Source organism: Chiloscyllium plagiosum, chromosome 3, assembly GCF_004010195.1.
Source record: "Chiloscyllium plagiosum isolate BGI_BamShark_2017 chromosome 3, ASM401019v2, whole genome shotgun sequence".
Classification (NCBI taxonomy): domain Eukaryota; kingdom Metazoa; phylum Chordata; class Chondrichthyes; order Orectolobiformes; family Hemiscylliidae; genus Chiloscyllium; species Chiloscyllium plagiosum.
The window spans coordinates 41,230,694-41,249,782 of NC_057712.1; the positions used below are offsets into that span (position 1 = coordinate 41,230,694).

The window sequence follows — 19,089 nt, forward strand, 5'->3', positions numbered from 1 at the left end:
TCAGTGCAGAGTGTTTTAAGTTTGTGAGGGGGTGCATGTGTGAGTGTGGGAGTGTGTGTGTCTGTAAGGGTGTTTGTGGGTGTCTGTGTGCGCGTCTGTGTATATGTGTGTCCGTGTGAATGTGTGTACAGGAGTGTCTGTGTGTGTGTGAGTGTGTGTGTGTATAGTGCAATGGTGGTCACCTGTAATGTGACATGAACCCAAGGTCCTGGTCGAGGCCCTCCCTATGGGTACCGAACTTAGCTATCAGCCTCTGCTCGGCCACTTTTCACTGCTGCCTGTCCCGAAGTCTGCCTTGGAGGATGGTCACCCGAAGGTCTGAGGGTGAGTGTCCTGGACCACTGAAGTGTTCCCCAACTGGGAGGGAACCCTACTGTCTGTTGATTGTTGTGCGGTACCCATTCATTCGTTGTCGTAGCCTTTGCTTGGTTTCCCCAATGTACCATGCCTCAGGGCATCCTTGCCTGCAACGTATAAGATAGACAACGTTGGCTGAGTCACATGAGTACCTGCCACATACATGGTGGGAGGTGTCCCCATGTGTAATGGTGGTATCTATGTCCACACTCTGACCGAGCAGAGGCTGATAGCTAAGTTCTGTACCCATAGGGAGGGCCTCAACTGGGACCTTGGGTTCATGTCACATTACAGGTGACCACCATTGCACTATACACACACACAGATATTCCTACACACACACACTCTCTCACACACATAGGCACTCCTATACACACATACAGCTTTACAAAACTCTGATGTGGCTACACTTGGGGTATTGCGTTAACTTAGTTTTTATTGGTAGAAGTATTAAGGTTCAGAGCCATGTGGTCATGTTGCAGCTGTACAAAACTCTGGTGCGGCCACACTTGGGGTATTGCGTCAAGTTTTGGTCACTGCATTATAGGAAGGATATGGAAGCTTTGGAAAGGGTTCAGAGGAGATTTACCAGGATGTTGCCTGGTATGGAGGGAAGGTCTTATGAGGAAAGGCTGAGGGACTCGAGGCTGTTTTTGTTAGAGAGAAGGTTGAGAGTGACTTAATTGAGACATATAAGATAACCAAAGAGTTAGAGTGGTCAGTGAGAGCCTTTTTCCTCAGATGATGATGGCTTTAAATTGAGGGGTGATAGCTGTAGGACAGATGTCAGAGGTAGTTTCTTTACTCCGTAGTAGGGGCGTGGAACACCCTGCCTGCAACTGTTGTAGATTCGCCAACTTTAAGGGTATTTAATTGGTCATTGGATAAACATATGGATGAAAATGGAATAGTGTAGGATAGATAGACTTCAGATTGGTTCCATGTTCTATGTTCTATTGTTGCCCTCATGATCTTAGAATCCAGAGTCGTGTGATTCAGAGGTAAGTGCTGCCAACAGAGCTACAATGCAAACACAAGGTGCCATGTAGGCACTCACCAGAGGTAACACTGGAAAGAAGTGATCAAAGCCAGCAGCAACTTCATCTTCCCTAATACTCACAATCTTATGGCACAAAAGGAAGCCATTTGGCATCTTGCAATGGTGCCAGCTCTTCTGAAAGAGAGATGCAATTAATCAACAGCAGCAATTTGCATTTATGCAATACCTTAAAACACAGTGAAAACATTCCAGGGTACTTTGCAAGAATGCATTCTGATGAAAATTTGATACTGTGCCACATAAGGGGATATTTGGACAGTGATCAAAAGCTTGGCTGAAAGACCCTTTAAGCAGCATCTAAAAGAAGGCTAGAGAGAGGTTGCAAGTTTAGGGAAAGCTTAAAGCTTAGTCAGCAATGGCGGAGCAAATAAAATTAAGGTTAACAAAAGATGCTAGTGTTGAAATTTAAACAGAGTGCAATCCTTTTATTAATTTATACTTTTTAGTTTTATTATGATAGTTATAGACAATGTCATGAATTATTGGTTTAAATTTGTCTCATCATCATGATTCAAGAGCTGCAGCAAGGATTATTTTTCCATTATCCAACTATCTCTCTCCACACTCTCCCTTTCTTTAAAATGCTTCTTATAATCTACCCCTTAGTCTAAGCATTCACTTCTCTTCATTAATATCTACTTTCATGTCTTGGTGTGAAATCCTACTTCATAACCATCCTATGCAGAACCTTGAGATGTTTTCGCTAAATTGAAATAGCTACATAAGTGCAGGTTGTCGTTGGTTAGGTGGATGTCCTGTTCCATACCTTGTGTTTATGTATCCAAACGTATTTCAGTTTGATTCATTAATACCGCGACGCATAATCAAAAAACACAGGCTCTATTTTTATCCAATATAGGCATATTTGCTTATGCATCACTTTATGATAGGAGGACTTTGGTCTGATTGATAGTCATTGTAAGTTTAAAGTGGGTCCAAAATATTTAAAGTATTTGCAGCAAAGTTAGCATTGGGAGATCACAAAATCTTACAGCACAGAGGTAATCGTTTGGCCCATTATATCCGTGCCAGGTCTTGGAAAGAGCTATCCAATTAGTCCCACTCCCCTGCAAATGTTTCAAGTACTTATCTAATTAACCTTTGAAAGTTAATATTGAATCTACATCCCTTTCAATCAGTGCATATTCCAGACCAGAATATTTTGCTGCTTCTCCTGATCCACTCTCTTATTCTTCTGCTCAAGATTTTAAATATGCGTCCTCATGTTGCAACCCTCCTGGCACTGGGGAGGATGATTTCTTCTTATTTATTGCATCAGAGCCATTTATAATTTGGCAGATCTCTATTAAATTGTTCTCTAACCACTTCCCTCTGCTCATATATTTGAGGCTCCACAGTCCTGATGTAATTTTGCTTGGCAGACTCATAGAAGATGATAGTGTCCAGTCGATGCAACATAGGGATGTTACTGTTACACTAACACCCCTATTTATCCCCATTCTACAACAGTTGTACCCTGTCCAATCTTCTTGTAATACTCCCCATCACCGTCTGCAGTTACACCTCCATTCTCCCTGGCATTGTCTTGGTTACAATCACTCCATTCCCATAATCTCCACCACATCCATCATCTCTGGTCACACTATTGTATGTTCAGGTATTGGTTTAGAATTGTAAACTTCCAGTTGTAAAGGCCACAGGGGATAACATGAGATGGCACTGAATATATGACATTTCCTTACATACTATTGAAAATAATTGCTGCAGTGGTAATGGATTATGTTGTTCTTATGGTTATCTATTCATAGTTGAAGTATTACTGTAGTTTAACTGGTCTGGCTCTTGTCTTCGAGGTAGACGTGTGAGGTTAGGTCCAGTCCAGGTCAGGAATTTGTGTTCTCCCCAGGTTGGTTTGATGATGGGGGTGGGGGGATAAATTTAATTATACAAGGGATGCAGACCATGGTATTATCCCACCTCTGTCCCATTTAAATCTGTACCAGGAAGGCCCTTGGGCAACCTTCCCACCTTACCATCAATTGAGGCACTTAAGTGAGCAATTAATGTTGTTGTTAAACTAAAGATGAACAGGAGGTGGGAAAGGGGATACATAGCAATAAAACTGCAAGTTTCACTGGAGGTGCCCCTCATTCAAAGGCATTCAGAAGCTGATTGGGAGACATGGTATTCTAAGAGGGTGGGGTGGCTTTGAAAGCCAGCCCCTTGCCCTTGCTGCTGACCCCTCTTCACCCCTCACTTGCAACTCCCAACCAATGACCTCCTTCCAGCCATCACTTGGCTGTGGCCCTGATCCAAAGCCTTGGGTTATGTCACGCCTGTAACACCCAAAATCTTCTAAATGGTGCTGCCCTACCACAGTGTTGTAGACTTCCATCTTGCCAGCACATCTTAGTGGGTGGCACTTACACTTCTGGGGTCCTTTATCCGAGTGGAAGGCTTATAGATGGCTTGTAAATGCCTGAATACCTCAAGATGGAGCAAAAGACAGGTGACGCAGGGGTCTTGCCAGCCGCTGAGTCAACAGCTGAGGTCCCTGTTATCTCTATATGATTCTGCCCCAGGACCTCGGAATGAAATCCAGATTGATATTCTCATACTGTGGTGTCAAAGGTGCTGCCTTTTGAATGAGGCATGAAACTGAGGTTCTATTTACCCTGTCTTGAGGACCTAAAATATCTCACGGCACTGTTTCAAAAGTAAGAGTTCTGTTCAGTATCCTAGACAACATTTACCCCTCAACTAGCATGACTAAAAATCAGATTACCTGGGCAAAATCTCAACTGCTGTTAATGGGAGTTTGCTGTGAGCAAATTTGCCACCTCATCGTCTACAAACAGTGACTAAATTTTTAAAATACTTCTTTGGCTGTGGTACAGAAATGCAAGTTCTTTCCTTATCTTCATATTTGATCAGGTATGTGAACAATGGGCATTTGTTTTGTGCTGGTGACAAACTAATAAAGCCAATTGTGCTCTATACATGCCCCATTGAGGCCCCTCATTATACAACTCCACCTTTTTTTTGGGTGTAATGTATCAGCCAAATGACCTGTGATGAGGGTGTGGTGGGATTTGGGGGGATGTATGTGGGAGAGGATGAAAGATACAGAAATAGCCCTACCTGAGTTTAACTTTCTAGGTGGGGTGATGACTAATCTGCCATTCTTTCTCAGCCAGTCATTACATGTTTGAGAACCGGTTTAGCTGCAATTTTGTCCTCAGGTTTGAGGTATTATTCAAATCCATGCTGTCAATTTTGGTTTTCGTTCTCAAATGTTAGCCATTTTGTAAAGCACCTGGATGAAAGTTGAAAGGGGATGCAATATGAAGAACAACACATCAGAATTATATAGCCTACTTTAAAATAGTATAATTATCACAAGGTGCTTCATAGGGACAACAAATAAAATTTCTACAAAGCTCACATAAATAGATATTAAGGCAGAGAAATACAGAATGTACATCAGAGAGCTCAGAAGTGATAGAGAATATGGCTTCATGCAATTTAGAATATTTGGATGTTATAATGTGGAAGCCCAGCCAAAAGTGTATTGGAACAGTCAAATTTGGAAGTAATAGAGGCATAGAAGAGGCCTCCATGAGCAGATGAGTTGAGATAATAATGACCAAGTTTGGTGCAGTTATAATGGTGGAAATTGATAATCCTAGTGATAGTGTGAATATGAGATCAAAAGCTGAAGTCAAAAGTCTCACCAAAGTTGTGAACAGTCTGGTTTATCCCCACTCTGTTTCAAGGAAAAGCTATGGTGATTGTAACTGGAGAGCAGAGTTTGTGATGCAGACCAAAGATAATGGTTCAGCTTTCCAAGTATTTAGTTGAAGGAATGTTTTGCCCCTCCTGTACTGGATGAATACTTTGCCAATTCAGAGACAGATAGAGATAGATGGTGGTTGTGGTGGGGCTGGGTGGCATGAGTACAAGTGCAAACTAATACTCTGTTCTCAAATGGTGTCCCTGAGCAGGTAAAAGAGAAATAGAAGGGATTCAAGGCTGAATTCTTGGTGATCATCAGTGGTAACAGCCATTGTCTTTGATTCGCTGGTTATGATAAGATTAGATTTTTTTTAGATTACATTACAGTGTGGAAACAGGCCCTTCGGCCCAACAAGTCCACACTGACCCGCCGAAGCGCAACCCACCCATGCCCCTACATTTACCCCTTACCTAACACTACGTGCAATTTAGCACGGCCAATTCACCTGACCTGCACATCTTTGGACTGTGGGAGGAAACCGGAGCACCCGGAGGAAACCCACGCAGACACGGGGAGAACGTGCAAACTCCACACAGTCAGTCACCTGAGGCGGGAATTGAACCCGGGTCTCAGGCACTGTGAGGCAGCAGTGCTAACCACTGTGCCACCGTGCTGCCCACAAAGACAGATAAGGCAGATAAGAACAGAACTAGGTGAGAACAGTCCCACTTGCAGGATGATAGTGGAGACATGTGTGTGTGGTCAACCATATCAAAGACTGGAGATGAATAAACAGAGGAGGTTACCTTTACCTTGGTCCAATAGGATGTCATTCATGACTGTGAGAAGAGTCATTACAGTTCTGTGGCAGGGGCAGAAATCTGAATGGAGGGATCCTAACGTGGAGTTCTGAGAAAGCTTGGCACAGATTTGGGAACCAACAATGTGTTCAATACTTTTGGAGAGGAAAGGAAGATTGAAGATAAGGTTGTAATCCATGGGGTCAGAGAAGTCAAGGGAGCTGGTAGGCCATCAGAATTGTGCTAATAGAGAAAGACTTAACAGCAAACTAGGTTTGTTCAATATATTGTATCAATTGCATGCATGACATTGTGATCTTTTGCTATAAATTCTGCATCTTATGATTCTGCTCCACAGTTACCTGATGAAGGAGCAATGCTCTGAAAGCTATTATCTCCAAATAAACCTGTTGGACTATAACCTGGTGTTGTGTGATTTTTATGATGGTAATACTAGACAAGTTAGGTACCAGAAAGAAACCTGGCTTGATAGATCATATTTTTTTGAAATTGATCATTGTGTTAGTCATTTAAATGTATTCACACAAGGCAACAAATCTTATTATGCAAAAAAACCATAGCAAGCAAAGCTATGCCTATATAATAAATGAATGAATGAGTGAATTAGCTTTATACTTAGCAAGACAGTTAGAAATATTTTAACACAGACATCAAAACAAAATTTCAGCATGTTTTGCAATACCATCCATTACAGTCTCAATTCCACAGAAATATTACTTATATCTTAGTTTTTACTCATGTGGCTTGCCCCAGTTTCCTTTTTTTGAGCTGTGGTGATCATTTTACAATTCCTTTGATAAGAACCTTTCACAATTTTTATTACCTAAATTTTATGAGTTTCAATAAGTTGAAGATTTCTATCCAGACTCTCCTGACTTAGAAGCTCCACGGAATAGCAATCTTTTCTGCTGAGGTCGCTGGTTTTCCTGAATTGACTTGGTTCTCTGACTAGACAAAGCAAATTAAAACTTTAGGTTTTCAACTAAAACTCTGAACTTTCTGTTCTGAAGTCAAAACTAGTCATAGGAGTCATAGAGATTTACAGATCAGAAATAGACCCTTCGGTCCAACCTGTCCCTGCCGACCAATATCCCAACCCAATCTAGTCCCACCTGCCAGCCACCTGCCCCATATCCCTCCAACCCCTTCCTATTCATATACCCATCCAGATGCCTTTTAAATGTTGCAATCATACTAGCCTCCAATTTGCCTGTCAAAAACACAGATTGCATAAACATGTTATCCATTTACTTTAAAGAGGTTTTCCCAGGAATCTATCTGTCTCACATGCATCCTTAGAACTGATGCATTTTCATATGACCTTCTGACATTTAAAAAAATCTCACAGAGCTGATCCCTGTCCATCTGTCTGTATTTTGAAATCTAAAGCCTAAAATAAAATATATATATTATACATCTCTCATAACATTATGGTAAACACATACAAATTCCAATTTAGCCTGCACTGTGAACAGCTCTAGTCTTCAGCAAACTAACAGGAACTAATGTTTTGCTTAAGCTAATTTCATTTGAACTAATAATTTTCAGAAACATAGCCAAACGTTTAACCAATGATTGCCTGTTGAGGCACATGGGGAGATCCAAAAAGATTTACAAATTATGATACTAAAACTGAGATGTTGTAATGATTGGATTAATGGAATGGGCTGAGGCTTTTATCAGAAAAAATGACTGAGACATGATTCACTAAAGAAAATGAAAGGTTATGAAAGCATTTGATAGAGTGTGTGGACAGAAAATGTTTCCACTAAGAATATAAAACTAGGGTTCATAAGTATAAAGTATTAACTACTTAATCTGATAAGAAATCGAGGAGAAATGTCTTTACTCAGTAGTGAGAATGTGGAACTTGCTACCACAAAGTTAGATTGAAGTGAATAGCACTGATGCTTGGTAAATAAAGGAGGAAAGAATATAAAGTTTTGCTGATGGATGGGAAGGAGAGAAGTGGCAGCATGAGTGGCCTGAGATGTAAATTCCACATGGTTTCATATAACTAGAGGGGTAATGAAACAAATTTGTTTTTGCCTCATGAGTTTCTCTAATCTAGAATTTATGGTCTGAAATGATTATGGAAGCAGATTCAATCATAACTTTCAAAAGGAAATTTGATAAATTTGTGAAATTGGGAAATATGACAGAACTCTGTGGTAAATTAGTAATGGATTGCCCATTTGTAAAATGTTCTAACTTATCAATTTGCTTGCAGGAGATTTCGAGTAACCCAAAGTTTGTTATTGATGGAGCATCAAGGACTGATATCTGCCAAGGAGATCTGGGTAAGGAGTTTTAATGAGTGAGTAACTACAAGGGGGGGGCTTACAAAAAATGTTTTTGAAGTAACAAATGTGGATGGTGAGGTTGTCAACTACAGGCAAGAATTGGCCCCAACTCTCCTCCAGTTGTGAACTGAATATTTGATCCAGCGGTATGGGGAGGTGTTGGGGGTGTTGAGTGGATTACCATCTATTTGGCATTCACATGATTTTTAAATGTTGTAACTGTAACTATCATGTCCTGTGGCAGTTCATTCCATATATGCACCATCTTCTGTGTGAAAATGTTGCCCCGCAGGTCCCTTTTAAATCTTTCTCCTCTCACCTTAAACCTCTGCCCTTTAGGTTTGAACTTGTCTATTCTAGGAAAAAGATCTTTGCCATTCACCTTATCCATGCTCTTCATGACTTTATAAACCTCTAAAAAGTCACCCCTCAACTTCCTACGCTCCACGGGAAAAAGTACTTTTGGAATGTAGTCACTATTGTAATGTATGGTAAATGCAGCAGCTAATATGTATGCATCAAGGACAGGTATGTTAACAGGGAAAGGTTTACAGGGTTATGGGCCAAACACAGGCAAATGGGACTAATTTGGAAACCTGGTTGGCATGGACGTGTTGGACAGAAGGGTTTGTTTCCATGCTGTATGACTCTATGATCTCTTATTATTTTGTGCCTGTAGCAGCCTATTTCAAAGCTGCTGGTCAAGGTGATCTTTTTGGCAATAATACCATTCCAATCATTGTGACCCCAGCATCTCTGGAGACAAGGTGTATCATTGACATTTAGTTTTGGTGGAGCACAAACAAAGGGTTAACACCAGAGAGGCCAGAGTCAGTTTCCTTGACTGTATTCAGTTTATGTAGTGACCAATATAGAGAACATACAGCCTATAAAAAACAAACTGGAGATAGTGGAATTGTCAGGCAAGAAATCATCTGATCAATCAAATGTAATGCAGGCAATGATATCTGGAGCAGTTGGGATAATAGGTCAGCAGCACCCAGAAGACTACACTTTAATACAATGACATACCTGATAACCCAGGACAATTGAGTAGGACACCGGGGATAACAGCTTTGAATAATATTGTGGGATCTTTTCTGTCCACCTGAGAGAGCAGACAGGGTTTTCTCAATGTAGTATCTCTGACAGATGCAGCACTTCCTAAGTATTGTGTTGGAGATATGGATCAAACTCCTGAACTCCCTGTACCTACACCAAATGAACCGCAGTGTTTCACGAAGGCAACTCACCATTTTCTTTTTTAAGGACAATAGGGCTGAACAATGAATACTGGCCCAGCCAGCAGCTCCCACAAGGAAGAAATAAAAAAAAACCAGCTTGGATTATGCAGCTCAAAACTTTGAAGAGGGGACTTGAATCCATGACATAGAACTGCTGCTAACACATGAAATTGTGGGAACTGAAAACAAAAAATGCTGGAGATGACAGCAGGTCAGGCAGTATCCATGGAGAGAAAGCAAGCTAATGTTTTGAGTCTAGATGACTCTTCAACAAGAGTTCTAGACTCAAAACATTAGCTTGCTTTCTCTCCATGGATACTGCCTGACCTGCTGTGATCTCCAGAATTTTGTGTTTTCAGTTCAGATTTCAGCATCTGCAGTAATTTGTTCCTACATTGTGGGAACTGCCTTACTTTTGGAACTAATGCCATTTATCAAACCACCAGGTTCCTTCGTAGCCAAGAGTATTTCTGATGCTGACCTATAGTTGAGTTTGTTAACGCCTGATTTGCTTTCTTTTACTAGGGGATTGCTGGTTTCTTGCTGCTGTTGCTTCACTGACTCTTAATCAGAAAATAATGTGCCAAGTTGTTCCTCTGGATCAGTCCTTTGACCGCAATTATGCTGGAATCTTTCACTTTCGGGTATGACCCTTGACATCCTGAAGAACAGAACCACGGTCAATATTGATAAATGCTGTCCTTCACAAGTTATGCAAATAACGATTCAAGTAGGAGACAAATCAGTCAGGGAGGAGTAAGGACAAGGGAATGAGTGGAGGAGAAGGAAGAGAAAATGATGAAACACAGACCAACATAAAGTAAAGTTAAAAATCACACAACACCAGGTTATAGTCCACAACACCAGGTTATAGTGCAACAGGTTTAATTGGAAGTGCTAGCTTTTGGAGCGCTGCTCTTTCAGCAGGTGATTGTGGCCTCCAAATCATAACATAAAGCAAAAAATGGAAGAAGTTAGAGGATCTGGGAGAACCAAATTTGAGGAAGACAGTACAAGGTATAGGATGAAGGAAAGCAGAGAGCTGAAAATGAAAGAAAAGTGAAAGGATAAAAAAAACTTGCATTATTAATGCATTTCAAGGTTGTGTCAAACTACTTTGTGGCTAATGAATTATTTTGAATTATTGCCACCACTGGAATGCAATAAATGTAGTAGTTAATTTATACATAAATCTGCAAATAGCAATGAGCTATGTACCAAATAATTTACATTCAATTTTAACAAGGGAGAGAGCAAAGTGATACCACAAATTAGTAATGCTATGGTTTCAAGAACTGAAATGGAATAGAAACAAGGGGATTGAAAAAATAAGTTAGCACAGAGAGAGCATAAAAATGATGAGGGAGGAATAAAGAAGGGAGGAAGGAAGATTGGAAGGTAGGAGGGAGGCATGAAAGTGTGGGGGATGAAGTATAGAAAGGGGTTGAAGAGTTGAAGGAGAGGAAGGAGAGATCAAGGAGGGAAAGGAGGATGAAGGAAGGGGGAAGGGTTAACGAGGTTCAAAGGAGGGTGAGAGATTAAAAAAACACAATTGTTCGCATCCATTATCTAAAGGTATGAACTCTGATTCCTGAACTTTCTGACATTGGAAATAGTTTCCCTTTATTTCCTCTACCGAAACCCCTGATCATTTTCAACAACTCTTTTAAAGCTTTGCTTATTTGTGTCAGCTCTAAGGAGAATAAAATGAGCTTTCCAAGTCCTCAGTTACTGAAGAAGTCAAAGTCCAAATGCCGCAAGACCTGGACAATATCCAGGCTTCGCTGATAAGTAGTAAGTAACATTCATACCATACTAGTGCCAGACAATGACCATCTCCAACAAGACAGAATCCAACCATCTTCCCTTGATGATCAATAGCATCTCCCCAGCTGAATCTCTGCCACCATCAATATTCTGGGAGTTACCATTGACCGGAAATTCAACTATCTAGCCATATCAATATTGTAGCTACAAAGGCAGTTCAGCAGCTGGAACTTTTATGGTGAGTAACCTACCACCTGGCTTCCTAAAGGCTGCCTACCATCTACAAGGCACAAATCAAAAGTCTGATAAGATATTCTCAAATTGTTTGGACAGTTGAAGATTTAATAACATTCAAGAGCCCAATACCATGCAAGAGATTGCAGTCCACTTGATCAGTATGACATCCACCAACCTGAACATTTACTCCCTGCTAACTGATGCATGGTGGCAGCATTATGTATCAAATGCAAGATGCACTATAGCAAAAGAACAAGGCTCATTCGACAGCATCTTCCAAATGTGTAACTTCTACCACCCAGAAAGAGACAGTAGACAGATGGAAGTACCATTACCTGCAAGTTTCCTTCCAAATCATACATCATCCTGATTTAGAAATATATCACTGTTCCTTCAGTGTCGCAGGGTCAAAATGCTAGAACCCCCTTCCTAACAGCACCTAAAACACATCGACTTCAGGAAGATGGCTCACTGATGCCCGTAATCTGCGAAAGAATAAAAGAACATCTCCACCTTATTGAAATCCCCTGTATCATGTTGACTTTAGTGAAGCTATTACCTGAATTTTATTTTCTGGGTTTAAAACACAACCTTATAAAGTGAATAACATTTTTCTATTTTCCCCTAGTTTTGGCAATATAACGAGTGGGTAGATGTAATAATTGATGACCGTTTGCCAACCTTTAGAAACCGTCTGGTGTTTTTACACTCTGCCAGTAATGATGAGTTCTGGAGTGCCTTGCTGGAAAAGGCCTATGCTAAGTGAGTGCAAACACTAATATTGTCTATAATCTCTTAATGCAGACTCTAATGTATCTGTATTCTTTTTACCTTTGGCAATCGCCTTTGAGATTTCAAAGTATTGCAAAGATAATTCTGATTATTTATTCTTGTGATGTGGGCGTTGTTAGCTAGGTCGAAATTTAATGCCCAGCCCCTCATTTTCTGAAGATCTAGTAGTAGACCCTTACATTGGTGGATAAGAGTCAAACAAAACTAAGCCTTTGCCAACTCTGGCCACATTCCTGGAGGATTCTTGACCAGACATCTCACTTCTAACCCAGTCAAATAGCCTCTTATTCCCCTCCTCAAATATCTCAAAATAAATAAACTAAAATATTAAGGGGCAATTTAGTCCCTCAATGGGTATCTCTATGGCAACAGTATTCTGGACATTAATCTCTAATTCCTGATTGGCAACATTGAACCACATTAATAGTGGAACTGGAGTCACATATGGGCAGGTTTCCATCCTCAAGAGGTATTACAGATGCAGTTTGTTTTTTTTAAGACAGCTTGACAGCTCCACAGTCCCTTTTATTGATACCAGCTTTTTATGTTTGGATATTTTTAAACTGAGTGAAAATTTTGCAAAATGCTACGGTGAAATACTGAACTCGCATTCTTTGACTTGCCAGTTCAATAACGAAAACAAAACCAACCAGAGATTTCCTCTTGTTTCATTGTGTTTTCCCTTGTAGCTTCTTGTCAAGTTACCATTTTCTTTGGAATGATCCAAGTGTTTGCTGTCAGCCAACTGAATGTTCTCTGGAATGAGTGGACTAACTTCCTCAATGGAAACTGTCAGAGACGTTGTTCTCAGTGTCAAATATGTCTTAGTGGATTGCATGTTTCACCTCTGAGTCATCATTTAACATCCCACTCTCAAGCCTCGAGCATACAATTCAAGTTTACTGTGCAGTATTGAAGGGATGTTGCATTGTCTAAGGCAGTGCTTTTCCAACTGTGACCCTATTTTATGGCTTGAAAATGGTCACAACCCCTGAGTGAGAACTGTAAGACCAGAGTGAGGGGGAGCTGTGCAAATAGGAGGCCAGGCAACACAATTTTAAAAACCCACCTGTTCATTACTTGGAGCAGGAAATGGATATCAGACATCATTCAGGTGGATCATGCCCATCATGAAAAAAGAGAGGAATTAAGAGGATCACACAACTGTTAACATGAGGTCCAAGTTCCACAGCAGCGATGGCTACCTTAGATGTCACGATTGCAGAATCTTGTTTTATAACCCACAATTTGGGAAGTTCTGGCCTAAGGTGCTGTTTTTCAGTTGAGACTTTAAACTGAAGCCCTGTCTTCTCCCTCAGAAATGTAAAAGATCCCATGATAATTCCTGATGAAAGAAAAGCAACAGAGCTCTCCCCACTGTATTCGCCAATATCGATCTATCAGTCAATGCCACAAAAATTACTTTTGCTGATCATTAGCACATATCTGTCTGTGGCAGACTGTGGAAATTAGCTGCCATGTTCCCTATATCACAACAGTGAATATATTTCAAAAGTATTTCAATAGCTTTTAGGTACTTTGAGACATCTTGAAGTTGTACAGGGCACTGGAAGCTTTCCTGAATAAGAAAGATAAGAAAGCTGCTAAATTGCAGTGACTGGAATGTAATTTCCATCAGGCAGAAGAGCAAGAGCTTCTTTATTTCACCAGCGTCTGTTCAACTGATTGGATGAAGGATAGAAGCCCAGACATTAGTATTCCTGAGATCAGCATAAAAGCTGAGCAGACTAGATAATGTTTTTAGTAACAGAATGAGCAAAGTGGACATTTTGATGTTAATCTATCGTTATGTCTTAACAGGCTATATGGCGGCTATGAATCACTGAAAGGGGGAAGCACATTAGAGGCCATGGAAGACTTTACAGGTGGCATGGGAGAGACATTCAATTTGAAAGAGGCACCCCCAAATCTGTATTCCCTCCTTCAAAAGGCACTGAAACGGGGCAGCATGTTGGGATGTTCCATTGATGTAAGTATTCAAAATCGTATATAAGGATTTCCATTCCAAGGGATTTTATAATGCAGTCCATATGGAACATAGAACATGACATCGCAGTACAGGCCCTTCAGCCCTCGATGTTACACCGACCTGTAAAATCAATCTGAAGCCCATCTAACCTATACTATAGAATATAAACTTGCACAGTTCAAATGGGTCCAGTAGTGTGACTGCTAATTACAAAGGTGTTAATCACCTAATAGGTTTGCTGTGCAGATTTATTTCAGCAGAGATGGGTGTTCAGTCAAACTGTTTGAAAGATGCAATGGTGAATTTTGGAAGATGTTGGAATTTTCTTATGTTTGATAATTTCAGGGAAGGGTAAAAATTGTTTTGTCCACAAATGAAAAGAAAACTACACATAAACAATCAATTGTATTACTGTCAAAGGGCTCACTATGTATGGTGGGACCTATAAACTGTTAAAAATTATAACAGACAGTGTGTACCTTTTCATTTTGAAGATTACAAGTGCAGCTGAAACTGAAGCTCGCACCACCACAGGACTCGTCAAAGGACATGCTTATTCTGTTACTGGTTTGGAGGAGGTGAGCTCTCTGCTTTGTACTTCCTGTCTGTTGTCTTGATAGATTCTAATTACTACCTTTCCTTTTGTGCTGTGTGTATTCTTTCCTTTTGGAATACATTATTTCCTCCTCAGGGTTGTGGGTTTCAGACATTTCACCTTAGTGATGATTCTTCAAGTGTCAGTTTTGGTTTTGAGTATTAGTGAGCTCATTTCAACCTAGGTGCATGGTTTAACTGAACTCATGTATGTGTCTGGCTGGTACCTTTGCACTCATCTATTTCCAGCAAGGGTAGCTGTGGAGGGAGGACAGGTCCCAAACCAAAGGCTGATTTGGTACTGAGGCCAAATACAACATTCATGCCCCTCACCCAGGTAAAATCCGAGCTGACTGAACAGAGAGCCCGGGATGAAATTGAACACCTTCCTGGATAGTGTAGCTCAGCTTTCGTGATGAAACATGGAGATTTAAATGTAAGTTCAGAACACTTTATCTGAGAGGTGAGAAAACATTTCAGCCTGAACACCACATCTGGCAATGGAGATTGTATGGAGGATCATTAAACTCTCAGACACATTTTAAAAGAGGAGCTACCAAGACCACCTGACTTGTAAGTCAGTCAGAGAACACCTTCCCAGTTTTCAATTTTTCTCAAAATACCAAGCCCTCAAACTACAAGTTCTTCTAAAAATCTAAACTTTAGCTGAATTTCTGGTGGAAATAGAAGATGTTTTTCCAACTTTAATGATCAAAAATGTATCTGCAACTAATCATTGAGACAGCCATCTCAAAATGTAAAAAAAAATTGATTTTGCCCATTACATCACTTCAACACATGTCAGTGAAAAAAAGTATTTGATATTCTGATCTAATCAACTATCTGAACTTATATATATGTAGAAGTTATTTGCCAAGATAGGTATGTAATTACTTGTAGTGAATCAAATGTAATTTTGTAGTTTTGGAGAATACTGGCAGACACCTAAACTGCAGTACTTTTATACAGATCTCCAATGATATTATTTTAGAGCCTAATACTTCATGTTAATTGGCTTTTAAAAATATTTCACATTGCAGTTTTCAAACAAATTTGCATTACCTTTCCAAAAGGCCAATTTGTGCATCATCATCAAGTTGAACCAGGCTTTGATTATTGAGGCTAGAAATAGGACATTTGTGTACCCTTTCCCTCCAAAGTCATTCCTGATTTGATCAGATTAAATGATCTTATAATGTAGACCATTACATCCAGTGCAGTTGTCAATCACGTCCATGTCAACAATATGACTTTTCCTTGAGCAACTATTCTCTACAAATTGCAACAAGGTAGAGAGTTTACTTATACACTGTGTTGTTCTCGATCTTCCTCCACATGTGCCCCCTGAAACCTTAATATGGCAGCTCCACTCCTCAAGAAATATCTGTTTCTATGATGAATTACTCATAAAACTCTCTGAAAGGTCAGGTTGGAATCCAGTACAGTATAGCTTGGAAACCATGCAAGAAGTATGAAACTACCAAACTAATCATTAGGGGGTCTAACAGAACCTCACAAGGCAATGAATGAGCATGTATTCCTCCTTCCCTTCTGTATGCCAATTGACACTCCTCCCTCTGTAAGGCTAGAGGGGAATAGATATTATACTATAATTATTGACATTAATGACTTTAACAGTACTGTGTTCTGCATCTCTATCTTTCATCTGTGCCAGTCCGCATTGTATATTGAAGTCCAAACAATTGATTTGCGTCCCTCAGCACGACTGCTGTTCACCAACCACGTTTGACCAGATTGAGAGTATTTACATTGTGCAACTCTCAGTTTTCCTCCACATGCACTGATGCTCTCTCACATGGTGGTGGCATTCCTCAAGAAGCTCCACACCCCTGGCTACAATTGTTGGAAAACTTAACTGAAACTACTTTCTGTGGTCACTGAATGACCCGACCTGATCAAAAGCTCCCATGAGCTTGATGGGCCCTGGAGCCATAGTTTCCTATCCCTGATTTATCTAATGATGCAAGAAATAACATTTTGTGCATGGAGTTATAACTGCTTCAACCTCATGTCCCCAGTCTCATACCTAGAGTTCCAGGAGCTTAAATAGAATCAAAGAGACTGATGTTTATGAACCTGTTTTTAAGCTGAACTCCCATCCAGTTGTGTTAGATTAATCTTTTTGGGTGCTATTGTGGCAGACTATGAATATTGATTGGCTGTCTTTTCTCACATTGTGTTTTCTTTTGAAGGTGAACTCCAGAGGTCGACGAGTGCAACTCATTCGTGTCAGAAATCCCTGGGGTCAAGTGGAATGGAACGGACCCTGGAGTGACAAGTAGGTGATGGCAAAGCTAGAGAGTAGAACAAGAAAAATCAAATAATTACAGCACAATCCAATACCTTATAGATTTATTGGGGTTTTAATTCTGAAGAGTTAAGATTATGTAGGGTTCAAAACTCATCAACAGGATATTTGGTTCATCAACTCTTGTGTTACATGTTATATAAATATAATGCTTCATATTCCTAAATTGGGTTGAAAAGCCCATAAGGAGTATTTGTTTCATACATCTGAGCAAGGTCATAGCTCAGGGAAAATCCATATCTAGCTTGGTGAATTTGGCTATGGGCAAAAAACTGCCTATGAATGCAAACTGGAGTGCAGTTTTCAGAATCTAAGGGGACAATACCAGAACAGGAGCAGTTGTTGAGGTAGCCCAGACTGATGGGGTTCTTGAGAGGGAATTTGAGGGATAAATCAGTGAAGGTGAAGAATTGTATTCCCTTGTGAGGTTGAATGAGATTTGATGACCCACTGAATCATTAATGTATAGCAGGGAGTTACTGAGAAATGTGAGATCTGTTCTGATCACATTTGCTATTTGATATGTGCTTTGGGGTATTTATGCCCAAAACATCGATTCTCCTGCTCCTCAGATGCTGCCTGGCTTGCTGTGTTTTTCCAGCACAACACTTTTCAACTCTGGTCTCCAGCATCTGCAGTCCTCACTTTCTCCCGGTATTTGATGACAGTCTTTTTACCCATGTGTACTGCAAGTTAACTCTGGGAGTTAGAAATAAGTTGTACATGTATTGTAGATTGTATTACTATTCTAATTTGTATTATAAAGTTTTGGTGTTTGTTCAAATCCGTAGAATCCTGTAGTTTTATTCACTTAGTGAGTTCCCTGGATCTCACCTTTTGTGTACTTCAAACTAAAAAGTTACCTGTCCCTAACAAGATCATAACATAAAGTTGGCAATCTGGTCTGTGATTACAATAGCACCCCACAATACAGCCTTGGGATGGTTAGAAATAAGGTGAGATTATAGCTAACTTCCCTTTTCTGTTTTACAGCTCTCCTGAATGGAAAACAGTGGATGCAAGTGATTATCGGAGGCTGAACAATATTGCCAAAGATGATGGCGAGTTTTGGTAATGTACTGCTAATGTATAAGAAGCAGTTCAACTTTGTTTTATCATTTTGAATATTGGAAATTGTTTGATGTGTTTCAGTCACATCTGGTGGCATGTTTTGTCAATACTATTATTGGAATTCATTGACACATATCCATTCCAAATAGACCTCATAATTTCAAGTCATTTGATTTCCCCTCAACTTCTTTAGTTTCAAGAAAATAATTCTAACCTGTCCAGTCTTGCTTCATAACTACAATTTTTCAGTAATATCCTTTACTGGATGTACCCAGTGCAATCACATCTTTAGCACACTTGCCTTTTTTGCTCAGATGTTTGAGTAGAAGAATTGGGACATAATGCTGTACAGGACATTGGTGAGGCCTCTTCTGGACTACTGTGTCCAGTTCAGGTTGCCCTATTGTCAGAAAGATATTATTAAGCTGGAGAGGGTTCAGAAAAGATTTACCTGGAATTTGCCAGGAATGGAGAATTTGAGTCATAAGGAGAGGCTGGACCGGCTGGGACTTTTCCACAGGAGTGTAGAAGCTTGAGAGGTGACCTTATAGAGATTTATTAAATTATGAGGGGTACAATAGATAAGGTGAATGGCAGGTGTCTTTTTCCTAGGGTTGGGGATTTCAAGACTAGCGGGCATATTTTTAAGGTGAGAGGAAAAATATTTTAAAAAGACATGAGGGGCAACTTTGTTACACAGGCAGATGTTTGTGTACGGAATGAACTTCCAGATGAAGTGGTGAATGCGAGTACAGTTACAACAATTAAAAGACAGTTAGGTAAGTACATGAATAAAAAATGTTAGGAGGGATATGGCCCAAGTGCAG

At 40.1% G+C, this 19,089-nt stretch overlaps 1 protein-coding gene across 1 annotated transcript in view; it reads left to right on the forward strand.

Annotated features, from left to right (window-relative positions):
- Positions 1-19,089, forward strand: part of capn9 (calpain 9) — a 68,236-nt gene that overhangs the window by 21,890 nt on the left and 27,257 nt on the right. The window contains exons 2-8 of the mRNA XM_043681018.1: positions 8,166-8,235; positions 10,008-10,126; positions 12,115-12,248; positions 14,100-14,268; positions 14,763-14,846; positions 17,076-17,161; positions 18,185-18,262. Of these exons, the coding sequence (XP_043536953.1) occupies positions 8,166-8,235; positions 10,008-10,126; positions 12,115-12,248; positions 14,100-14,268; positions 14,763-14,846; positions 17,076-17,161; positions 18,185-18,262 (740 nt within the window). The remainder of the gene's footprint in view (positions 1-8,165; positions 8,236-10,007; positions 10,127-12,114; positions 12,249-14,099; positions 14,269-14,762; positions 14,847-17,075; positions 17,162-18,184; positions 18,263-19,089) is intronic.